General features: G+C 44.5%; 1 protein-coding gene and 1 long non-coding RNA gene across 17 annotated transcripts in view; one reads left to right on the plus strand and one right to left on the minus strand.

The window, feature by feature from the left end:
* stxbp5l (syntaxin binding protein 5L) overlaps positions 1-24,160 on the plus strand; it is a 140,632-nt gene that overhangs the window by 8,376 nt on the left and 108,096 nt on the right. For all 16 annotated transcript variants that reach the window (XM_005450380.3, XM_005450385.3, XM_005450382.3 and 13 more), the window contains exon 2: positions 10,090-10,187. In XM_005450380.3, coding sequence (XP_005450437.1) covers positions 10,090-10,187 — 98 coding nt within the window. The remainder of the gene's footprint in view (positions 1-10,089; positions 10,188-24,160) is intronic.
* On the minus strand, positions 1,508-6,673 carry LOC102080974 (uncharacterized). Its single transcript, XR_003216635.1, has 3 exons — positions 4,364-6,673; positions 2,890-3,145; positions 1,508-2,735 (listed from the first exon to the last, which is right to left on the minus strand). It is a non-coding gene; the product is annotated as an uncharacterized LOC102080974 (long non-coding RNA).

Genomic DNA, 24,160 nt, shown 5'->3' on the forward strand with positions numbered 1-24,160 from the left:
GAACGCTACATCCACACATGGCTGCGCGCTGACCCCCACAACATGAAGCTGCAGTCGACAACCGCAACAATGATCTCCTCCGAACACGCATGAGCAGATAGCATTACTTTACACAGGCGTGGAATAAATCACAGATTTGAGCTGTCAGCCACTTTCATCTGAACTGATATGTGCTTAAGTTGAAGGGGTCAGTGCTAAACGCTGCCAGATAACAGAGAGCTGTAAGCTGCTGTCAGCACACTGTTTGCTTGTAAGGAAGTAAATACTCATATGAAACTCCACAGTCATCAGACAGACATGCATACACTTCCTTAGCTGACTGTGGGGGGCTGAGCCCATCCCAGCTGTTGTGGAGGTCAAAGACCCGGACAGGTCACCAGTCTGACACACTCAGAAGGACAACGATCACACCTACGGATGATTTAGAATCACCTCACACACAGAGACCTGCGCAGGTAGGGTCATTGCTTTGCACTTTAGCTTGAATTCCCTCTCAGCCTGTTTTGTGTGGTGCAGTGGTTAGCGCTGTTGTCTCACAGCAGGAAGGTCGAGGCTTTCCCTAGCCGCTTACCCAAACCCCAATCATAACCCAACTGTAACCCTGACACTAAAACCACATTTTGAGTCTCAAAAACGCCTTCAAAGTCGTGTTTTGTCCCCATAAGCGCTGTTGGTCCCCACAAGTATAGTAGCATGCCAATTTTTGGTCCCCACAAAGATAAGAAAACATAGTACACACACACACACACACAGAGAGAGAGACTAAGAAGGTTAAAATAATAGAAGCCCTTCTGTCAGAGCAGCAACTGCATAAATAATAGAACAAACACAGAAAGAAATAATAAGAAGACAAAGAAACAGGAAGACATCCAGAGCAGGAAGCATCAGTACAAACCTCTGAGAGTAAACAGAGTTCATGAAAAGATTTAAAACACCAGCCCGACCCTCACAGGGATGCTGACGTTACATAATGCAGGAGCCGAGTTAGGAAAGCAACGATGGTTCCACGTGGATCTGTGTGGGTATGTGCACATAATCACATGCCCCCCACACAAATGATTCAGAAATACATAAATACACACAGACAAAGGCAAACATATAAGCGCCCCCCCACCGGCTCCCTCGCACACTAACGCCTGCTCTTCACCGTCAGCAGGTCCTTCATTCATTTTCATATTCCTGAGCTCTCACTCAGCATCCTCGCCCTGTGCACCGAGCTCTGCGCGTGCAGACAGTGGATAGAGGAAGTGCTTATTAGATCAGCCTCGCTCTAAGTGACGAATGAAAGTCCCCTCATTGTTTGGCTTTTCAGCATGATGCAGAATCACACTCTGAAATCCTTCAGTCACTTTGTTCATGGAAAACAGAGCCTGCAGGAGACGCCGGCGATAGCTGGATATGAAAAGCTGATCATGCCACAGTTTTCTGTTTTTGGTGCAAAGCAGTGATTCTCGTGCTGGATCCAGTCAGTGAGCTGACTTCCTCAGCTGGCACATTTGGAGGTAGTGGTTATCGCTGCTGTGAAACTGATCCGTTTCACACTCTTTATGTGCCATTACGTCATGTCTGCTTAATGCTTTTCACAGCAAACAGAAGGAATGTGCTCAGGTGGAGAATCTGATCTGGCTTCAGAAGCAGAGAGAGTCTCTGAAAGCTGCTATGACCTGATATCTGTCCAGTGACGTGAAACCAAAGAGATGCAGCTGTGTTAAGAAGATAAATTCCTCTATTTTTAGAATATTGCTGTATATTAGATATTCAGTGTAACTATTTTTAATTCAAAGACTAAAGATAAGAATTCATATCTCAGACTTGAGGACTGATGTGTAAAGTAAATTGGTGTGGAAGACTGTGACACGTTTCTCTGCGCTGCTGTCTGTCATGGTGACACTAGCCGGAGGGGACAGGTGCTACAACACCTGGGTGATGCAGATGAACTAATTGTATGTACAAGGGCAACACACGGGGCGAGCAGTATGTGCAAGGAGTTCATAACCTTTGCAGTCTGACATGCTTCTAACTGTGCTTCCACCAGCTGCTAATTTCACATCCTTTCCTGTTGGTTTGTTTAATGAGGTGTTTATTAAAAGCTCTGAAATCTCTGGCTTGATTATAAAGCAGATATGCTTCAACCAGGCCAGTTATGTAATTCAGGATTGATTCGGCCTTATGGATTTGCATACAGTATTGCCACGGGAGCGCTGAAATACTCCAATTTGAATTTTAAATCACAGCTGAGTGTGGGCTTCATTGATCTCGAGTCATTTTCTGTGACGTGCAGGCCTTCAGTTCAGTTCTTTTTCATAATAACAGCTGCTGCGCTCCATTTTTTAAATCAATATAAATATCTGCATAAAACACGGCTTCGTACAAAAAGCTTCAAAACTTATGAACTTCATGTTTCAAACAAAGTCAGACTAATTTGTACAGAAACATCGATAAAAGATTCTGGGCCGGACTCTGCGCACGGACGAGGCCATTCACTGTTAATGCCAGTTTTTTAATTACAGAGCAGCGTTTGGTTTTTAAGGTCAAGGTTTCAACGTGTAGCAACAGCATCTTTGCTGTGTTTACCAAACAAAACCAGCCAAGATTTAATAACCTGTAATTATGAAATCTTTCTCAGGCACAACAGGATTCGTGTGTCCCGACGAGGTCACTGATTACTGCGGCCACATAACACGTTTGCCTGCTCGTATATTCAGTTCAAACATGGTTGCAGTCGGTCCTTTAACCTGTGGAAAACAAGAAGCTAGTCTATCATGTCATAAAATTAAAGAAAAAACCCTCAAAGAATCAAATATTAAAAGAAACTGTTGCTCTGCAGTGGATGAGATGACTGAATCTCACCACAGTTTCACATAACAGGAAAGAAAGAGTAAAATTTACCTCAGTTTCATTCTTCATTCTAACCTATAAGATCAGTTTGACAGCCTGACCCACGAGAATCATGTGATTCAAAGACAACGCCGCTTCATTAAAGTGTGTCGCTGCCATCCTTCACGTTTTCTGTCACTTCTGCAGCTGGTCCGTCTCGTTATCTCGTCCCCAGAAACACTTCAGCTGTGTTCAGTGTGCGTTTGCAGCATTTTTCTGTTTGCTCGTTGCACTGTGTTTGACCTCTCAGGGCCACCGTAGAGTACCCCTTTCAGTTGATTGTCAGAAAGTGCCCCACAAGAGAGAAAAAGACATTTTTTAATAAAAAAGATACTTTTAAGTTTTTTCATCGCAAAAATAGACCAGAGACCAGAGAATAGATCAGCCATGAACAAAGGTAGCTTACAAACGAGTTTGAGGACAGTTAGCACAGTTTAACAGAAAACTGAGACTCCGCCCATTTTTTGTTTATTAAAAAATGGGAGGAGTCTAACATACCTATGTGATTCCAGCCAATCCGGTTGTTCAGTCTGACGTCACTGGCCGTGTCTGGGCCTAAACTCCGCTGCAGGTCCATATATCAAACGATCACTGTGGCATTACTGAGAGTTGAAAAACTGTCTAAAGTCTTTCATTTTTAATAAAATGATCAGTGTTCTGCTCTACCAGGTGTAACAATTGAGTTTAACATCCAGGCATCCATGAAAATGGAATTTATGACATTTAACGGCGTTAGAAGTTAGCAGGAAGTTAGCTCGCTAGCTTCTATCTAAATACAATACAGCATGTCCTGACTGCGGGGTTTTGGAAAAACATTCAAACGTACAGCTCTGCTATAACTTCCAACATAAATGAAGACAGAAAACTAAACAGCAGTGACGTTTGAAGGGTTACTGAAGTTTGGCTAGCTGCTATATAATGATGTGCTACGCGACACAGCTATGTTAGCATAACATAAACAAGCTAACTTTTTTTCCACTCGATAAAAGTTAACGTGAGTGTTCTCGGTGGTCAGGAACAAATGTAATCGCATGGCAGGATGCTGTAAAAGGACTAAACTTCAGCCAGGAGAACAACTGAGATAATCCATCCACAATACGAGGTTAGTCATTCATATACTGCTGCATGGGCTGGGCTGTAGTTACATCGTAAGGTTTTAAAAACTGAGCTTAAATAAATGATTAGCGGTAATAAAAGCCGAGGGAGGTCAACAGTGATCACTGACTGTTTTATGAGCTTTTTGAGATTAAATAGAAGAAAATACAAAACATTAAACATGTTAACAACACAAAAGCCATATTAAACGCAGACTGCTTTAGGCCTGGAAGTAGGATTCGTCACGTCATCACTGAACAACCGGATTGCTATTTAAGCAAACTAATGTAATCAGAGTAATTTACTAAGCTAACACTGAACGTTTCAATGATTAAATTAAAACAGTGTCAAAACTGAAAATTTTGGTCAGTGAATAAAAACTTTATTCAACCTGAGATCTGACAACAGAAACACAGTTAGAGACGTGACCTCCTGTGTGCACGGTGCTTCTCTTGTCACTTCTCTTTCTTCTGCCTTCCTCTGCTGTCTGCTCACATACAACTCTCTCTATGTATTATTCACCACTTGTCAGAGCTCTCGCCTCAAACTGCACATCACAAGTGGCCTCTCCATCACTTCCTCCATTTACTCGTGAGCCGTGTGCAAAGCTCCCCATGCGATTTCCTTGTGTCAATAAATGTATCCAAGCACCATCACAATGTAGCGTCTGGTTAATGCATGACTCATTAGATCAGTCGGGTCCTCGGTGATGCTGCCATGCTGCTTAATGAAGGGATGAAGCATTGAGTCTTTAAAGTCAGAGAAACGGATCCACACGGCACCCTGTGACGCTGATCTGTCTAAAGCAGAGTGGCAGATATGAGCACATGCAGAGTTTCTGTGGTGGTTGTTAGGAACTGCTCGGCCTTGTTGATTCTGCTATTTTTATGTCCTAACTCTATTTTTCGGAGGTCATTTTTCAGACGACGCGTGAACAAAATAACTTCTTAGTCGTACATTCGGCTGTGAAATCTGAATTTATGTACCTTATACCCCGTGTCTCCAAAAATAATAGCTTTGTTCAGGGTCTGAGAGCATTTTGCTGCTGTTGGTGTCTCAGCACACACGATCCCCGCGAGCGCTGCGGGTCAGTGCTGCACAGGGAGGTTTGCCAAAGGACACACACAGCATGCAGGTCCATGTTAATCACACCACTTGTTTACTTTTCACTCAGCTGCTTGTGACATTTATGATAATTAGTTTGAGCTGATTTAATGCAATATTGAGGTGATGATGGTTATCATTAGAGGTGTCAATAACAAGGTCGGTGCTGGCTTAACTGAGACGCTAGTTAGCTTTTGGTACATTAGTGGTTGCTAATGACTGAGAAGCAGAGGAAAGCTGACGTGTTACTTATTTATCTCGTGCACACTGAGCTCCACAAAATTATCAGCGTAGCACCTTTATGTTGTAGTCACATGTAGATCAGAAACATCCCGTGCTGCTTCTCTGTGTTGATCCGTATTTGGAGACATAGCTGCTCAATGCACAATTGGCTGGCAGTGTTAGATTTGGGTGCTGCTTGCTATTTATAGAAACAGGGGTCTAGACCAGCTCTGCAGCTGTGTGGAGAAAGAGGCTCGTGGGTGGCATGAGGTGGTATTAGTCTTGGGGGTTGGGGGGTGTATGCGTGCAGAGGGTGATGCGATTGAACATCACGCTAGCGTGCATAAAGGTTGTGTTTGTGTGGACATCAGAGAGAGCGGAGAGGGGAGGAGGGTGGATGGAGACGGGAGTTGATGTAATGCAGCCTCTGGCAGCCATAACACAGATGTACTGCAGGTGGTCCTCAGATACTTGCTGCTCGCTGCGTGCACACATGCATGTGTTCGCCTACATCCACAGCATGAGCATGCTTGTAATAATTAGGGTTTGTTTACTCTCTCTTCTTAATTTAACTGGTGTGTGTTTGACTCAGAGACTGCAGACGCAATAGGATGCATACATATGTAGATAGATAGGTGTGTGCTGCAATTCACTGTAGGATTACCTAATGCAGCTGTGGCCCTCAGAGTTTTGAACTAAGGGTTTTCCTGGAGTCAGATACTCGGGGCAGTGGGCGGGGCCTCAGTGGATTGGGGTAGCTCCTGAGCTTCAAGCTGATGCTTGATTGGACTGGGATCTGGGGACTTTGGAGGCTGGGTCGATGCCTCGGGCTTTTTGTCGTGCTTCTCGAGCCATTACTGAGGATTTTTCTGTGGAGTGGCATGGCGCATTGTCCCGCTGGAGGAAGTTGTCACGGGGGAAGTCCTTAGTGTGCAACAGTGCTGCGTCAAAGCAAACGGGACACGAATGATCCGAGGCTTCCCAGCAGCATTGTACCGTAACAGGACTGCCACTGGAGAGGCACCATGATCATAGCTGAGATTTTAAGCATTGAAACAGCACTGACAGGATCGTCTACAGCTCTGTCAAAGACTCAAACATTGACTGTCTGACAGCAAATGCAAATACATACCCTGTTCTTGTTTTTGATAAATGGAGTGTCAGAGGAGGGTGAACATATGTCAGAGTGCTGTATTGTTCTGAAGGCGTCACTCATAGAACGACTGGCTGGTTACGGCTTGGTGTTAAACTTGACCTTACAGGGAGGTAAAATAAAATCATTTAACCTCGACGTCAAGAGGATAAACTATTCATGCAATAAAAAGCTTTAACAAACATCTCTGACTAATTAAGGGCATGGGACAGCTGAGCTGGAGCTCCTGATGTTAGCAGCCTGTGCAGAGAACATATTAAATCATGCAGAGAATTACAATCTCCAAGCCGTTGTTTTTCAAAGTTGTTTGAAATCCTCCCGACCGTCGTGAGGGCGTCACCGCAGCCGCTCACACTGCGCACGCACAAACACATAAACGTCGGTGAAAAAGACGGAGTAGCACGGCGGTGCAGCGTGTGATCTGGACACAAGCGATGGAGGCACTTGTAGAACTTTGGAAAGCTCATCCGAGCCTTTTCGATGTGGCCTCACAAAATTATCACGACCACAACAACCGTGAAAATAGTTGGATTTACACCGCTGCTCAATCACAGCTGCCTGATCAATGTTTTTCATTAGCAATTTAGCAAAGTTGATGGTGGTGGTGTTCGTCTGTGTGAGTGAAAGACAGAGAGGGAGAGCGAGAGACAGATTTTCTGTTATAATCTTCATTTCATGGTCGCACAGTGTGAGCACTCAGGTCGCATCAGAGCATCGGGCCGTATAGTGTCAGACCCTGCATCGTGACCTGCGAACTTCTAACCCCTGCGAGTCAATCGTGCAGTTTGAGCAGAAGCTGAATAACACGACTGAAAAAATCGCACAGTGTCTGCCCAGCATAACTCATTGAACATGCGTGTGAGAGTGCTGCTGCTGGAGTTTATGATGCATATCCAAACGTCACGGCTCAGTGCCTTCAGAAGCATCAGCAGCCCTGTTATTTCAGAGTTACGTACACACTCAGCACTACATGTGGTAGCTGTTATTAAATAGGGACTTAAATAATGCAAGTGTATTTAGTGGGAATGTTTGTGTAGAAATGAGCACAGGCTCAGGTACCAGTGAGAGCTTTCACGTGTAACATGCAGTCTTAGGCCGCGTGACGTGATTTCAAACAGTTAAATGATGACGTGATGAGCTCTGCTTCCGGGTCCAAACTACTCTGCGTTTATTAAGGCTGTTGTGTTTTTAACATGTTTTGTATCTTGTTCTATTTTATCTGAACAAGCCCCTAAAAACAGTCAGTGATCACTGTCGGCTTCTCTCGGTTTTTATCACCACTGTTCATTTTAAAGCTCAGTTTTAAACCCTTACATGTAACTACAGCCCAGCCCATGCAGCAGTATATTAATGACTAACCTGGTATTGTGGATGGATTATCTCAGCTGTCCTCCTGACTGAAGTTTGGTCCGTTTACAGCATCCTGCCATGCGATTGCATTTGTCCCTAACCATCGGGAACCCTCACGTTAACTTTTATCGAGTGGAAAAAAGTTAAGCTTGTTTATGTTATGCTAACATAGCTGTGTCGCTAGCGATCACGTAGCACATCATTATATAGCAGCTAGCCCAACTTCAGTAACCCTACAAACGTCACTGCTGTTTAGTTTTCTGTCTTCATTTATGTTGGAAGTGATAGCAGAGCTGTACGTTTGAATGTTTCAGAAATCTCTCAGTCAGAACATGCTATAGCATGTTTAGGTGGAAGCTAGCGAGCTAACTTCCTGCTAACTTCTAACTCTGTTAAATTTAATAAATCCTGTTTTCATGGATGTTAAACTTAATTGTTACACCTGGTAAAGCAGCAACGCTGATCATTTTATTACAGATGAAATAATTTAGACAGTTTTTAAGTCTCAGTGATGTCACAGTGTTTGTTTGACTTTGGGACCTGAAGCAGAGTTTGGGCCCAGGCACGGCTAATGACGTCAGACTCAAAGACCGGATAGGGATAAACCGTGAAGCATGAAGTAATGAAAACTCCAATCATCCCCAGTGAGTGTTTCTGCGCTGCATAAAACAGGTGGCAGAATTATTAGAAATACAAAGGTCGTCAGCTGCTGTGTGCTGTGATCTGAACACTAAACTGTGGAAGTGTTCTTTATTTTTTAAACGTCATTCAGAGCAAATAAAATGAAACTGTTGATTCATAAAACGTCTGTTTAGATCAAAATGTTATTGTTTATTGTTTCTTACTCGCAGGCAGGACGCGGCGTGGAACCCGACCGTGTTTGTGTGACGGATAGTGACCTTAGGATACGTCTCACTCTTGATTAGTGTGCTACACACACACACACACACACACACACACACTCCCTCTCTGGTACTCGGAGTTGGTGAGCGTTGGTTCTCATCACGCTCTGCTGAGTCTGGCAACAATGGCTGCCAAAACCCACACTGTGGATTTAGAACTGGAAGTGTATCATTCAGCAAGTTTCCTTCAGAGTTTTGCAAATGAAATGTATTTTGTAACAGCCACACATGACGCTTCCACACATTCTCTGACAAACAATACATCCTGTGTTTTTGCGTGTGTTCCACAGCGTGCACTGAGAGGCTTTCACTGTGACTCACTTTGAGGGGTTTATAGATAAACACTTTACAGGATGCAGCTTGGTCTATGTGTGAGTGTTGTATGGGTTTGTCTGAACTGGAGGAAATCAGCCCAACAACTTTCTCATTCAAAGCTAAAAATAAGAAACTATTTTATATTCTGTCATCCTGTAACATGTTTACAGTCAGCGCTGGTGATGTCCACAGCTTTGCATCCCCCACAGCAGATTACTGTAAGTGAGCCACTGCTGGGAAATTTAACATGACTTACAGCAGACAGCTGCAGAGCATGCACTGCATCTCAGAGTGGGAGAGACAGCCGTGTTTTGCCAAGTCAGGCTTTTGTATTTGACTGTGAGTCGAGTTCAATTTCCTTCAGTTCATAATCCATTTACAGCATGAATAAGAGGTCCTGCATCCTCGCTCATTACTTACTGTAAAGCCTCTGTGTTTCATCAGCATGTGAGTGTTAAACATAGATAGATAGATAGATGATAGCAGTACTTTTGCACTTTTACACTCACCTGTTGTCTAAAACTGTATATTTTCTGTTTTTCTGAACCTCTGTGAACCTCGGAGATGGCTGTGTGGGAAAATCCCAGCAGATCAACACTCCCTGTAATAGTCTGCTGGCAGTAACCACACCATGTTCAAAGTCACTTAAATCCCATTTCGTCCTCACTCTGATGCTCAGTTCGAGCCACGTCTACACGCAGCCCTGCGTATTCTTTGCTGCTGCCCTCACCGTCGTTCAATTTAAAGCTTAACCTCAGTCACAAGTTGCTTTAAACAGAAAACATTAGCACTGCAGTCACAAGTGTTTGTGTGTTATTACTGGGTTCAGTTAATGAACAGCACAGCAGCAGTCACACAAATGTTTGTCAAATATGTGCTCACGTTAAAATGTGGTAAAAATGAAAACGATTGAGTCCTTTTGATGTCATTAGTCATGTTTAAGAGTTCAGTGTTGTGGAGTGTGACCTCATTAAAGGTGAGCCTAAACGAGTCACTTCACTTCATTTCCTGTTTCCTGTTTGACATCACTGCTATAAATCATTTAAAGATGATCTGTGTGTTTCTTTGCAGACGGTGCGTCATGGTTTCCCCTACCAGCCCACCGCTTTGGCCTTTGACCCCGTGCAGAAGATCCTGGCCATCGGTTCGAGATCTGGTGGAGTGCGAATGTATCCTTTACTTCCTGTTCACTCCCCCGCCCACACACACAGTAATGACCTCTGATCACACACAAAACACAGATTTAATGTATTTACTGTAAATACTTTACTGCTGCCACAGAAGCAGGCGTCTCCCACTGTGTTATGGCTCTCCTCCTGTGCAAACCAAGCAGGGGCCTCCCCGACTCCGACCTTTGACCTCCTCCCCCGGTTCTGTTTCCGGGGGAGGAAGTGTCACTCACTTGTCTGGTTGCAGAGTCACAGCTGTCCCTCCAACAGCCCGTCTCCTGGGTCACAGGGATGGTGGAGGACGAGTAACTGCAGCACAGGTAGGATGTTACACCCTCGTTAACACCGAGCGTCCTCCTCCAGCAGAGGCACCAAACACGGACGCTGCAGCAGCCACGCAGACTTCCTGCTAGGGTGATGCGTGAGCGGGCCGAGGGTTTCTGTGCTGAAAGAAAGCGTAAAAGCTCCAGACTGTCAGAGGTGGACGTGACGCTGTGTGAATATTTGTCTGATGATGGCTGATGAAACCAGACAAAGCTAAAGGCTGAACCAGATTTACCAAATACTTCATCTCTGCTCTGAATCCGTTTGTTCTTCCAGCGGATTAATATCCCAGCATTTTCCTTCTTAAACTTTTCTTCATTCCATAATTATTTCTTTGTATTAGATTTGATTTAATTATTAAAGTGTTACCGTCCCGCAATCATAAAAATAGATTTATCCAATCAGATTTTTTAAAACTTTATCTCTAGGAAGAGAAAACGCAGCAGCTGCCTCAGTAATTGCTACAGACTTCAGATTCAGGAAGAACAGAGTTCTGTGTGTGTTTGTTATGGACGACAGATTACATCCAGACCAGGACCTGAATCCAGGTTCTTCTCACACACGTCGTGCTACCTTCACAAATACAATTTAAATTAAGTATGAAAAACGATCTTGTGAAATCCAAGAAAACATCACCAAAGCTAAACCACATCCACATTCAGCCTTGGCACAGGTATGCAGTCTCCTTCAGCGCTTACTCATAAAGTGATGGGCGGATTAATCAATTACGGTTTGATTTGTCCCTAAAATCATAACCCCGGGCCCCGCTGAAGGCCGGAGCCGCCTTGTTTGCAGAGCTGGATCTTCTCTCAGGTGACTGCAGTGCCTTCACCTCTGGGCTTTCTCTGGAGCATGCAGATACCTGTGCTCTCAGACACCTGAGGGGTCCATGTCTCTGGTTTTCAGTTTGTTGCGCTGTAGCTTTAATTTAATCTGTTTGTCATCTTTGATTAAACTGAACTGACAAGCTTTAAACCTGGTTCAGCTGAGATCAGGTTTAGATTAGTTCGTCCCACTATGGCACTGCTGTGTGCTACACCTGACAGTAGAGCTCGGCTGGGCTTGCAGCTGGATGGAAGCCCTTGAGCGACTTAGCATTTGTATTGACATGCTGCACACACCTCCCTCGGCTCCCGTGTGGCCCGTCACAGACTCTCTGGCTCTCTCTCTCGGTCTCACTCCTCGATTTTGCCCTTTTCTCAATCTGCCTCGCCTGCTGTCGTCTTCTGTCTCGTGGACCTTCCCCCATTTCTGCTTTTATTTATTCACTTCACCCTTCGTCTGTCCTTCACAGCCTGTCTCAGTGTTCTTCCTCTTCCTCCCGAGGCTTTGAACATTCACCTGTCATCTTCTGTAACGCTCTCCTTTTGTTTCTCCTCTAGTTTCAAACACTTTTCCTCTCTGACTTCATTTAGCTGTTTTACTAGGACTGTATGAAATGTATGTAGAAATGTATGCTTGGTTAAAGCGATCAAAGTTAATGTTCACATGACACTGTTCACTGCAGGACTGTGGGTTTGTGGGCCGTCTGTGGGAAGTTGGTTTTCCAGCGTGTGGTCTGCCTCTGTACATCCTGAACACTGATCAATACGTCGGAGTGCCAGTGGAATCTGTTTGCTTTGTTCTCGTCCTGAATTGTTGTTTTTTTATACCTAAGTGGGCGGCTTCATGCATATTTACTTAAATACTTGTTTCAGTTGAAGTCTTGCAGCTGCTCTTCATCACTAACCTAACAAACAGTAAATAATGTAATCTTATTTTATTATAGCAGCTCTGTTTCTTTATGCTGGTTTACCTGATTCCTGCTGAGTGGGCTGCAGTGTTTGGGTCGAGTGTGCTTACGTACACTCAGAGCCGATTTGGGAAGCCGGTTCAAAGCGGCGCTGCAGATTCGGTGGGTTGAGGAGTTGCTGCGATAGCTGAGATGACTTTCAGTGGCTTAAAAATAGCAGGAATAGAAGTTGTGAGAGAAGCATGTAGGTAGAGACGGATAGAGGTGGCACACTGTGGAGAACAAAGGCAACTTCAGTTACATTATTAAGGATGGTGATAAAAGTACACAAGAACAGATATTTAAAAAAGCTACAGAGAAAGTGAAAATAATTCACAGCTCTCTGCTGACATTTACATCTTTACCAGCTACAAACAAAGATGATCCTCACAGCTGCTCTGTGCTGGAGCTCACTGTGAGCTGTGACTACGTTTTTGTAACCAGCAAAAATCTGCTTCATGGAAACAAACGTTGATTCTTTGATAAACAGAATCAGCAGGAGGAACACTGAGAAAGTCCCAGTGTGTCAGATCTCAGCATTTTAGCATCTTAGCTAACCACAGCAGCTTATTAACACAGACGCTACAGCTCGGGTCAGAACACAGACTGGACCATTTTAAGCTAACGCTATGTTGTCTGGGTTTTAGCTTTGAGCCTGACTTCATCAGCTCGTGGTCTTCATACCTGCTCGTGTCTCTGTGGGCAGAAGAACGTCGTCTGTAATAACACCACCACTCATTCACCTATAAATATGTTAAAGATGGCCCCTCCCCTCCCTGAGCCTGGCTATGCTGGAAGTTTCTTCCTGTTAAAAGGGAGTTTTTCCTTCCCACTCTTGCCAAGTGCTTGCTCACAGAGGGTCGTTTGATTGCTGGCGTTTCTCTGTATTGTTGCAGGGTTTCTACTTTACAGTACAAAGCACCTGGAGGGGACTGCTGCGCTGTACACATTGAATTGAAAAACTAAATTGAAAAACATGCCGAGGGCCTAAAAGTAGAGGATGTCCATTTGTGTCATAGCTTCACTTTATGTTTACCTTCATTTATTGTTTTTCCTCCTTTTCATGAATAATGATGCTTTAAACTGTTGTTGGGTCACACAAAGAAGTGACACTGAGACAGTCTTACATCACTGCACATGAACATATAATGTCAGAGCAAATACACAGAGGTGTTTGAACACATCTCAGTATGATTTCATTATCAAAAAGATAAACAAACTGAACCCTATGCTCACCTGTAGCCGCTCCGACTCACATCATCCTGGAAGAATTACTCTGCAGTCACCAAACCACGCTGTGGGTGTTTTGTGTAGTAGATTGTCAACATACTGCCGTTGTGCTTTTTGAATTCCCCCAGTGACAAATTGCCTCCTACGTGTAATCATGATTTAACAGCGACTGGAAGAAACCCTCCTCCCCTTCCATCGCCAAGGAACTCTGAAGCTGCGCGAGCGTTTCAGTGTGGACAGCTGTGTTATTCATGTCTTTATGTCACGTATTTAACATGAATGGCTGAGTCAGTCACAGCAGGACCGGTCCGGCTCTGATGAATAGTGCATAGCAACAATGTCATCAGGGTTGGCGCAGTGGGTTGGCAACAAGGCTCTCTGCAGTGGGCTCCTAGGACGCTCCTCCCTCTGCTTTGAGCGCGACGCCCAACACGTGCTGAGATTTGGTTTCCAGAGAACAAATATAATCGAGAAAGTGCCCGACAAGTGTGTGTGTGTGTGTGTGTGTGCGCGTGTGTGTGCGTGTGTGTGTGTGCGCGTGTGTGCGTGCGTGTGTGTGCGCGTGCGTGCGTGCGTATGCGTGCTTCTCTGTTCTGTGTTGGCCATCTGAATGTGCATCCACGCGCCTGTGTCAGTATTGTTTGTGTGACTTTGCACAGATACATGCGTGCACGTGTGTTTGATCTGTGGATGCAGCTCCAATAACGGCTTCATGTAATAGAATCGCTCAGACTGTGACAGACAGTCGCCTCGTAACCGTCGATCAGACCAGGAGCAGAAAAACAAAAGTGAGAGAGAGCGCAGAGAGGCCGGGCGAGGCTTTCTGCAGCTAACATCGACCCAGGTGTCACTGTCATACCTGTAAATCATCATCACCTCATCATGATGACATTTTATTTTGGACATATGAAACAAAGCACATACACACACAGATGCACATACGTGTGTGTGTGATCATACCTAACGTGTGGTTATTGAAGTTTGTGGCACTTTGTAGTATTTTTTTAATTAGTGGTCAAATATTAAGAATTGATTTTCATGTTTAAAAGAAAAACACATCAACGTCATAAGTTTATATCATGAAAAATAAAACTGGAACATTAAAAATTAGAAAATGATTACACTGTGATTTTGATTGGAGCCGTAATTACCGATCAATAAGCTTCACTGTGAGAGTAAATAAAGTGTTGTTCTGAGGATGATGCTGAGCTGATTGTGCTTCAGTCTGAACTCACCTGCCGATTTATTAACGCTGTACTTTAGATCATTCCTTGGAGGAGGGACTGTTGTGTTACATTAGCTGCAGCGAGGTGATTACACTGGCTGCTCTAAATAATACGAGATACTAAAAACTGTCTGTGTGTGATTTCAACACAGAGTAAATCACTTTGTGTGTCTTCTGCTCTCAGCTCAAGACTTTTGCCCTGACACCAGTTTGTTGACAGAGAAGTTCTGAGCACAGCCCGGCTCTTGTTGCCGGGTAGACTGCAGTCACACTTTTGGGGACGAAGCTCCTCATCAGCCACATGTTGTTCAGTGACCAGCAGCAATTAGTAAACCTAATTTAGCCAACGGAGCATGAGCTGGCAGCTGTCTGCAAACACACAGCCACAGTTACAGTCTGTTATTAATGCCAGTGTGTGTGTGTGTGTGTGTGTGTGAGCTGAGCTTTGCCTGCTAGAAGAACAGTACTGTCAGACGTTCCTGATTTAGGTGTCCATCTCTGCTGACTGCGCGAGCTTCCTGACGCTGCCGTCTCACAATCACATGCTGCCCACATCACGAGTGTGGCGCGTGTTTGCACACAGCTTACTCTGTTTACATGTTTTCTGTCACAGCTGCTGCCAAAAAATCTGTTTTCAAATTTGAGCTAATTGCCAACACACCTGTTGCCATGGATACATGTGCACGTGCGCGTAATAAAGTGAACGCGTACGAGTATCCTGCCTCCTGTCTCACTCGGTGAATCACACGTAACAGGATTCGCTGCCGTCTCTTTGTAAACTCGAGTGCTGCTGGTTAACAGCACAGGTGAGCAGCAGTGCTCTGGGAGCGGGACAGGAAGTGACGAGGCACACGGCACTCACCTCGCCCGTCAGGTGGGCAGTCCCAGGACCAATGGCACAGTATGAGCAAACATGGCAGGACCAGCCATGAACCAATTAGCTGTTTGCTTTAATTATGATCACTAATGCTGTTGTTTGAGTCATGACTAAAGTTTTTACTCTTTATTATTTCTGGTTTTTAAAACTCAAAAATAAATAAATGTCAAATATTTCAGATGCAGTTATTTCTGAGCCTGTCCTGATGATTTGCTCCACAGCAGCACTCGCAGTTTTTCACACGGTGCACGAGTCCGGTGGGAGTGACTCTGTGCTTACACACATACAGTGTGATCACATGGGTGGAAGTGGGGTGTGGTGTCTTGTTCCCAAATGTGCAACAGCCCTGAAACTTTCCACTGCACAGACAGCAGTGCAGCAGTGCTTTGCTTTAATGCAGTGAGAGACTCACTCAGTGTCTGTGGTGCATGAAAACCTGCTGAGTGTGAGATCACTGATCTGTGTTTATTCTGTGCTTGTTGTTTTATTTCTCTGATGTCACTCAGTTGACGCTCAGTAATACGACGTCCTCGTCTTTCTGTCCCACCTTTTTATCACTGCATGCATCCAGTGCGTTGCTGTTATGTAACACTCCCAGGAGCAGCACTGTACCATATAGAAGAGAGGAGCACCCGGTGTCCCATGATGCTCTGCGGGCTTTCTCTGTGTGCCGGTACCTGTTAGGTGTCCTTTTTCTTCTTATTTCCTCTTCTTTTGTCTGTGCTAGCCTCGGCTGCTGTTCCCCCCGCCTCGCTCTGCTACAGTAAAAGCGGAATTACATCTTCTCTGCCTTCTTCATTTTCTTCCTCGTGCAAAAATATGTATTTTTTTGACGTCTGCTGTCTCCAACATCTGACATAAAAAGCTTCTAAAGCATAAAAAGCTCAGCTCTTTAGTCGTCTTTATACATTATTCACCAACCAGTGATCTGCTGGTGTTTTCTGTAACAGTCCTTTATTAGCAAATATGATGGCATGCACGCAGCATAAAGTGCAGTGCAGAGGCTGAGCCATGCTGATTTGCAGAGATATTTACTTCACCTTTATCTTGTTTTAACTTGTTGTGTTTGGTCTGTGGTCCTTTGTCCCCTCTGTTACAGATGATGAGGTATTCAAAGAATGAAAGGTCAGCAGCCTATTAATAGCAGCACTGAGAACACTGTAGGAAATGCCGATGGTCTATTTCAGTGACCGCCTGCTGCTGAATAATACACTGCATACTGTAGATGAAACTACAGGACATATGTTCAGTTCTTTCAGAAACCAGCCACACTGCATGGTTTTCTATTTTATCACATAGGATTGTACATCGTGGTCTTTTTCCATCTGAGGAGATTACCGACCATCCATCACAGACAAATGATGCTGCAGAGACAGCTCAAATCCAACACAGCATGAGGACACAGTTACCTCGTTTACTGCGGTCTAACGCTCTGTCTTTAATTTCACTGAAACTGACCGTGGATCAGTGAAATGTTTCCATCCACGATGAGTCCCAAGACTCTGTGGCTGCCATGTTGCATGTAAAGATAGCAGATGGGAGAAAAGATTCAAGGCCACACATGGCTCATGGACCCCAATGAACACACACACACACACACACACACACACACACACACACACACACACAGGCTAGAATCAGGCAGTAACAACAGGCGTGTGGAGAGTGAAGATTCAGGGTGTTGTCCTGATTGGCAGACAGAGAAATGAGCGCGTGCAGCAGAGTCACTCTGCTGCTGATTGTCAGGAAAAGAAGAAATGATAATAAATGTGTCATTTCACATAATCTCCCAGCCAGCAGCAGGATGCACTTCGGACTGATTTCACATCTAAGGTGCAGAAAATGTCCAGAACGATAAAAGAAACGGACGTGTTGTTGTTGAAATGCTGATTTGTAGTTTTCCAGGATAAACGGGTGAAGCAGGTCGGCGACCTTTGTCTGCAGGTGATGCTTAAAGATTGCATTCAGACTTTTACAGCACAAAGGTCAGTGAGACGTCTGTGTTTGCTGCACTGTGACATTAGAGACAGTGAACGAGGGGAAACAGAATCACTGACCTGTGCTAAAAGATCGTCCTTTATCTTTTGTTCTTTATCTCTCTAAGTGGAGCCACGTCCACCCAACGTCTCGAGTCTTCACAGGAGGTGGAGCATTAGCAGCACATTAGCACAGCAGCGTCTGCGGCCTGTCTGTCTGTGCAGGATAGATGTCACGCACACGGGAAAAACACGAGCTCGTAGAAAAGCGTGAGCTGCATGCCGCCCGTGTGGACAGCAACACAGATTCTATTCCTCCTGTGAAGACGTGCTGTGAGCAGCCTACCCTTTCTGTTCGTTTCTGACATACAACATTTTAAAAGGCGCCGGCTTGCTTTGACATTTAGCTGTGAGTACTGATATGTGTAAATAGTGTTTTGTTCCTCAGTAAAATAACAGTACCTTCTGAGCCGTGTTACTCATCGGCCCCGTGGCCCACGAAGCTGTGTACGCTCACATTTACCCAAACACAAACCAACAAACAGGACTTGAAAATGTCCTGATATTTCTGGAGAAATACCGCAGTGGGGTCACCAACCTCAGCTCGACTGTACGGTATTCCTGTGAGAGGAGCTCCGAATGGAAGCAGAAGGAAATTCAAACATCGAGCCCTTTGTTCATGGAGTGATGCGTCTCTGTGCACATTTCAGATTTTGATATTGTAGCTTCAAAGATGTGAACTTAGTGAAGTAGAAACCATGAAAGGTACCACAGATGGAGACCCGCCCAGCCAACCATTATTCATCCAGTCTTCTTCCATCTTATTTGTAATTGATTAAATTATTTACTTCACATGATGTGTCTACACATATAAGAAAACAAAGAAGCAGTTTTAAATGGCATCTTTAGGTTCTTTGTTACCAGCAGCGTGTTGGAAAAAACAAACCTGTTGTTTCCATTTCTGTAGCTGAATCTATGAAAAATGCCAAAGAAAACACAGTTTGACATAAAATTGAATTTTTGCACCAAGAAGTTGATTCGAAAAGCGCTGAAAACATGTCAGATCTCAGCACAGGGTGTCCTGAACGAGTACAGGACAAAGGACGAAGTGTGAGGCCTAAAAACATCTACAGCTGATACACACCTGCCACAGGTCACAGGTCACACTGCCAGTGCAGTAAAAGCACAGTGAAAGAAACACAGAGAGGAAGTCTGTCAGTCATGGATGAGCCTCCCCCAGCCTGGGCACAAACACTTGGGGTCATCCTGACAGAGAACAGAGCTAAAGGCAGAAACATCCAACGAAGAGCTCGGAGCGTCTCCCTGTGTAAAAACTGTTTCTGTTGTTTGTGTTTGCACATGCCGTCACTCAGCACCACTCCGTCCGCTCCTCGAGAATGAAGAATCAACCTGCTGGAAGTTTTTGTGAAACACTGGAGGAAATCTGGCTCGGCTGCAAAGGGGCACGACCGGATTTCTACAGCTGCTGTTAGAAGTTTGAGCCCCACACAGAGCGTCTGAGACGTTCTATGGAGACCGCAGGACAACAAACGTCCTGCAGACCGCTGCAGACTGTGCCTTCTCAGCCATCCAACCTTTACATCCTCATCTAGAATGAAGAGATCCCTGCTGACTGCAGCATTCAAAGAACAACCTGCGAGTAAGTATAACTATACCCAACTATACTGTATAATAATGAAATAAATGCTTTGTACTGCGTGCTGAAGAACAGAGTAAAAAAATAAAATAAGATACTTGTTTTGTTACTGTAACCTCTCCTGGAAGGCAGGCTGAATATCAGACTTTCCACCTGAGCCAAGGTGTTGTCTAACCTGCTGATCCACAGCAGGTTAGACAACAGCACGTACAGACTTTCTGTACTTAAGTACAAGTACAGGTACTAGTGTTAAAAATACTCCAGTAAAAGTACTGAAGCCACTTTTTTACCCAAGTAAACATTAAAAAGTACCGACTCTGAGCTCAAAGTAAGAAAGTGAACAGTAGCTCCTCGAAGGACGATTCTACCAACCGTTCTTAGTTTGTTTTGTATGAAAATCCATAATTTATTAAAACACGTCATATACCGATCCAATATGTGATTAAACCACATGTTACATTCAAATCTGCAGTTATCAAACGTCACTGAGCAGCTCTTACCATTAAGTGTGAGCTCTCTTCTTCCTCTCGTCTTTTCTCTCCCTGTGAAATCTGCAGCTGGACCTTTAGCTGCAACACACTGTGAGACAAACTGCACACACACAGTTCGTGTGTTTGCTGATGTTTGGTGAGCTCATAGAAACGTTGCATTTCGAATGACCTGAAACTTAAAGCTGTTACTCCCTTCATCCTCTTCAGCAGAGCTAGCTAGATGCTGAAGTGCCGCTAACACAGCTTATGGATACCTGCAGTCGTTCCTCCCGAGTATAAACGCTATAAATGATACTGCTGAACATAAAGTAAGGAGCCTGCTTTGAAAATGTGAGTAGACAGTATATAAACATATGCTTTATATACTATTGTATAAATATAAAGAACAGAGGTATTTGTGTTCAAATGTAGGGAGTAAAAGTAAAAAGTATTCAGAAAAGTAAATACTCAAGTATACGTGTAATTACAGTAACAAAGTATTTGTACTTTGTTAGTTCCCACCTCTGTGATGCAGACAGTGCACTGATTTCCAAAATGGACAGATGACTAATAGAGAAATGATGTCATCAGCTTTCGCTCTGATCGCTGCGATTTTCTGTTTGATGAAACATTTTGATTTATAAGTGAAGAATTCTTAAGGATGCAAATTTTGAAGCTGCCTTACATTTAATTATGTGTGCAGGCCATGCAGCCACTTTGCTTTCTAATCATCCTCATTAGTGCGATTTTATGTTGAAGCAGTTTGATTTTTCTCCTCTTGCACACTATCACAGTCTACCACATATTTTAGTGGGAATTATGCTAGGAGCCAAGGTCTGACTGGATGCACTTCATGCTGCTATCATTGCTGCAAACGAATTCTGCAAATGCAATTAGTTGTGCTGCCGGTGCAACAGTACACAGAGTCTTAAAGTCTGATTAATTAGATCAGCTTCATGTCCTTTTCCATTATGTGACATGGCAGCGCTGGGACGTGTTTACTCCACGTGAGGGTGGAGGTGTGAGCATATATACATACATGGTTTACACTCATGACATAATGCAGTGCTCACTTCATCACGAGCAGACAAGGACCGGAGCAAATCGAGGCTGTTGTGTTTCAGAGCCACAGATAAGCCACAACGAGCTGCTCGGCACGAGAAACCGTGCACGCTGCTGCACAGCTGAAGATCGCCCGCTCTGATTGGGTGTGTCCGTGTTTCGTACCTGCAGTCAAATTAAAAAGTCAAGTAATGAGAACAATAAAGAGGCAACTCTTCCTTCTTAAAAAGGAGAGTGAGATTCCGCTCTGCATCGAAAATATGCCAGCATGTCTGTAGCATGCTGCAGCCAATCAGAAGAAAGGTACCTGCAGAGAACCCACACAAGAAGGAAGAACACGCAAACTCCACACAGGAAGGCTCGAGTGGAGCTCAGGACCTTCTGTGTGAGGCAGCAGTGCTAACCACGGAGCTGCCCTGCGCTGGAAGAAGACAAGCATAAAAATAAGGAGCCATAAATGAGCTTTTAGCTCCACTTTAACGTTCTCAACGTGTCTGAAATTTGGCTCTCAGTCACAACATGGGGGAGGCCTCGCCTGCAGTGTTTGCATAATTTGACTCAGGAAGGTTCTGGATTCTGGCAGCAGTGGTGCAGCACGCATTAGAGATTAGATTTCTATTATCTTTTCAAACAGTGTGAGGAGAAGCTGATTATGGTCAAGAGTAATTGGGTATAACTGTCGTGCATTATGAAATTATTTGGATATATTTACTGACTTTGAGAGTTTTTATTATTATTACTGCATCTTTCTCCCTCTGACTGCTTTCCCTCGTACTCGGATTAATGCTAACGTTTAGACCTGTACAGTAGCTGGAATCTTCACAATATCACAAACATGGAAGGTTAAAGCAGTTAATAGTTCGTGCTGTATACGCTGTGCATTAAAGATCACGTGCAAAACGTGAATCGTGTAACAGATCAAGTATTTCAAACATCAAACAAATTCTTTTTAAAAAGATGCAGATGTTGTGGAAGAGACGTCATCCCTCACAAACAACTGAGCTGAATGTTTCACACAGCGTCAGTCACGGGCGCAGCTTCGCCTTCATCAGTCTTCGGTTTTTCGGTGCTATGCATCACAAAGATAACTGACACGTCAAGTATCTGCAGAATCAGAAAGAAGACGTGTTCGCTGCGAAGGGTGGTGGGGATGTAAGTACCATTCAAAAAGAGGGCTGAGTCTGGCTTTGCCATGTTGCCATGGATACCGTGACATAAATGTCTCATGTGGACAGCCCAGATGTACTTGACCATCTGTTTCATTTATCAGATAAAAGGAAACACATGCAGAAGTTATTTGTCTGATGTAACCGCCAAACCCCGACCGCTTGCTGTAGCACTCCCCCAAATCAGTAACGCAGTGCGTGGACCCCGAACCGGCGCTCGTCCCCGACAGCAGAACACAAAGTAAGACATGTGATAGGTTTGTAGCTTGAACCTATTCGCTGGAACGTTGAAGGCAATGTGATTACACAGCAAGCAAGACACGAGTAGGCAACATTCTTAATGTTTCACGTGCACGGGAGAGAACTGGACAGGCGCCGTTCCTTCGCTTGACTCCAGTTGCTCTCGTCCGCTCTCCCGTAACACTGCTCTTTTATTGTGGTTACATGAATATGCATAGGTTCATTAACATATGACCTCTTATATAGGTATACATGTGAACAAAGAATACCTTGTGTGTGTGTGTGTGTGTGTGTGTGTGTGTGTGTGTGTGTGTGTCTGTCTGTCTGTCTCTGTGTGTGTGTGTGTGTGTGTGTGTGTGTGTGTGTGTGTATCTGTGTGTGGGGGTCAAACTGTGACCCCAGGAAGACTCCCCAGAGCCGTCCATCTAAACAAAAGGCACTTAGCCTAAAACAGATATAGATACGTTTATCCTACCATAAAACAATAAGACAAGGTACGACCTCTCCCATGCTCCTAAAATGTGGGTGTGAAAGTCAGAGAGCTCTGGAATGCACACAAAGCTTGCAGACTATTAAGGATCAAACCTCCTATCACTACACAATCGATTATATACTTCTAAGCATATATGAGTAAATATTTCTAAGCATAAATGGCAATAAACAATACAAATCTAACAACATGGACCAAAACGTCAAAGCAGCATTTGGTTTATTTTCAGTAGAATAAAGCACGATGACAGCGCTCTGCGGCCTGCTGTACTGAGGACAGCACTACTGCTATGTCCTGGGCCCGCTGTGACCACCATGGATGTCACGAGGTGAGGCAGAGCAGCACATTAGCTCTCATTAATTCATTTTGTCTATCTCCAAAACAGCAGCTCCTAGCCAAAGGGCTGCACTCGTGCCAGCTGCCTCCCCTGTTAATCTGATTCCTCACCTCGTCGGCCAGCAGCGGAGCCGCGGCGGCGTTTTGTCTAGACATCTGCTCGAGAGCACAAAGAGACTTTTGTTTTTTCCATCTGGTCACGTGTCTGTTTGTTTGTGGGATCTGGACAAAATGTCTGCAGGTGGAAGAGCGTGCTTTTATTTTCCTAATCACCTCACTGTGTGTGTGTGTGTGTGTGTGTGTGTGTGTGGAGAGGGTCTTAATGAGGAAACAGAGCTAACGAGAGAGGAGGGGGGAGTGATGGAGGAGCTATAAAGTGGCTAAACCTGAAAACTGGAGATGAATGATTATTTCTTGTGCTGGACGGAGACTTTAGAGGTGACGTGTCCACTTCATGAAAGACTGAAAGATGTCTCCGCATCATATTTTGGATTGGAAAGTTTCAAAGCGACCATGAAACACATGTTCCTGAGATACAGCTACCACGTACATGTAGTAAGCCACGGTGATGTGGAGTAAGACACCACCCACGGTGTAGCTGGACGGTTGGCCTGCACCCACACGTCCTCACCTGTGTTGTTAGATGTGTGGGATGGATGTGGGAGGAATGAATAAATGACACCACGCAGTTTTGGAAACGTAAACCAAGTTTCTTGCCAGATGACAGAAACACCTCCACCTCATAGCGCTCTGCTCGTCGTTCCTGTTTAACACACGAGTTTGGCTTTATGTCTGAAGCTAATCAGAGAACCTCTGCGTGTCCACCGCCCGTCCACTTCAGCCGCTCCGGGCTGAGGGCCACGGCGGTGAAGCGCTGATTTTAATTTGGGGAACTTCTCCGTGTCGCAGTCAGCGGGCGGAGACTGTCGAAGCTGTCGGCAGACATTATAATCAGAAGCAACTGTTGATCAGAGACGTGATGAGAGAGACGGCACTCGGAGAACCCTGGACTGAGTCCTGTGGAATAACTGAGCAATCACAAAAATGGTGGTCGAAGTCTAACTCAGGGGATAAAAAGCTCTTTAAAACCTGCTGGTTTTTATCAGAGCTGATTACATGCACGATAGCTCCAAATCACAGTTGAGTGGT

The sequence above is a fragment of the Oreochromis niloticus genome, linkage group LG16 (assembly GCF_001858045.2).
Source record: "Oreochromis niloticus isolate F11D_XX linkage group LG16, O_niloticus_UMD_NMBU, whole genome shotgun sequence".
NCBI lineage: Eukaryota > Metazoa > Chordata > Actinopteri > Cichliformes > Cichlidae > Oreochromis > Oreochromis niloticus.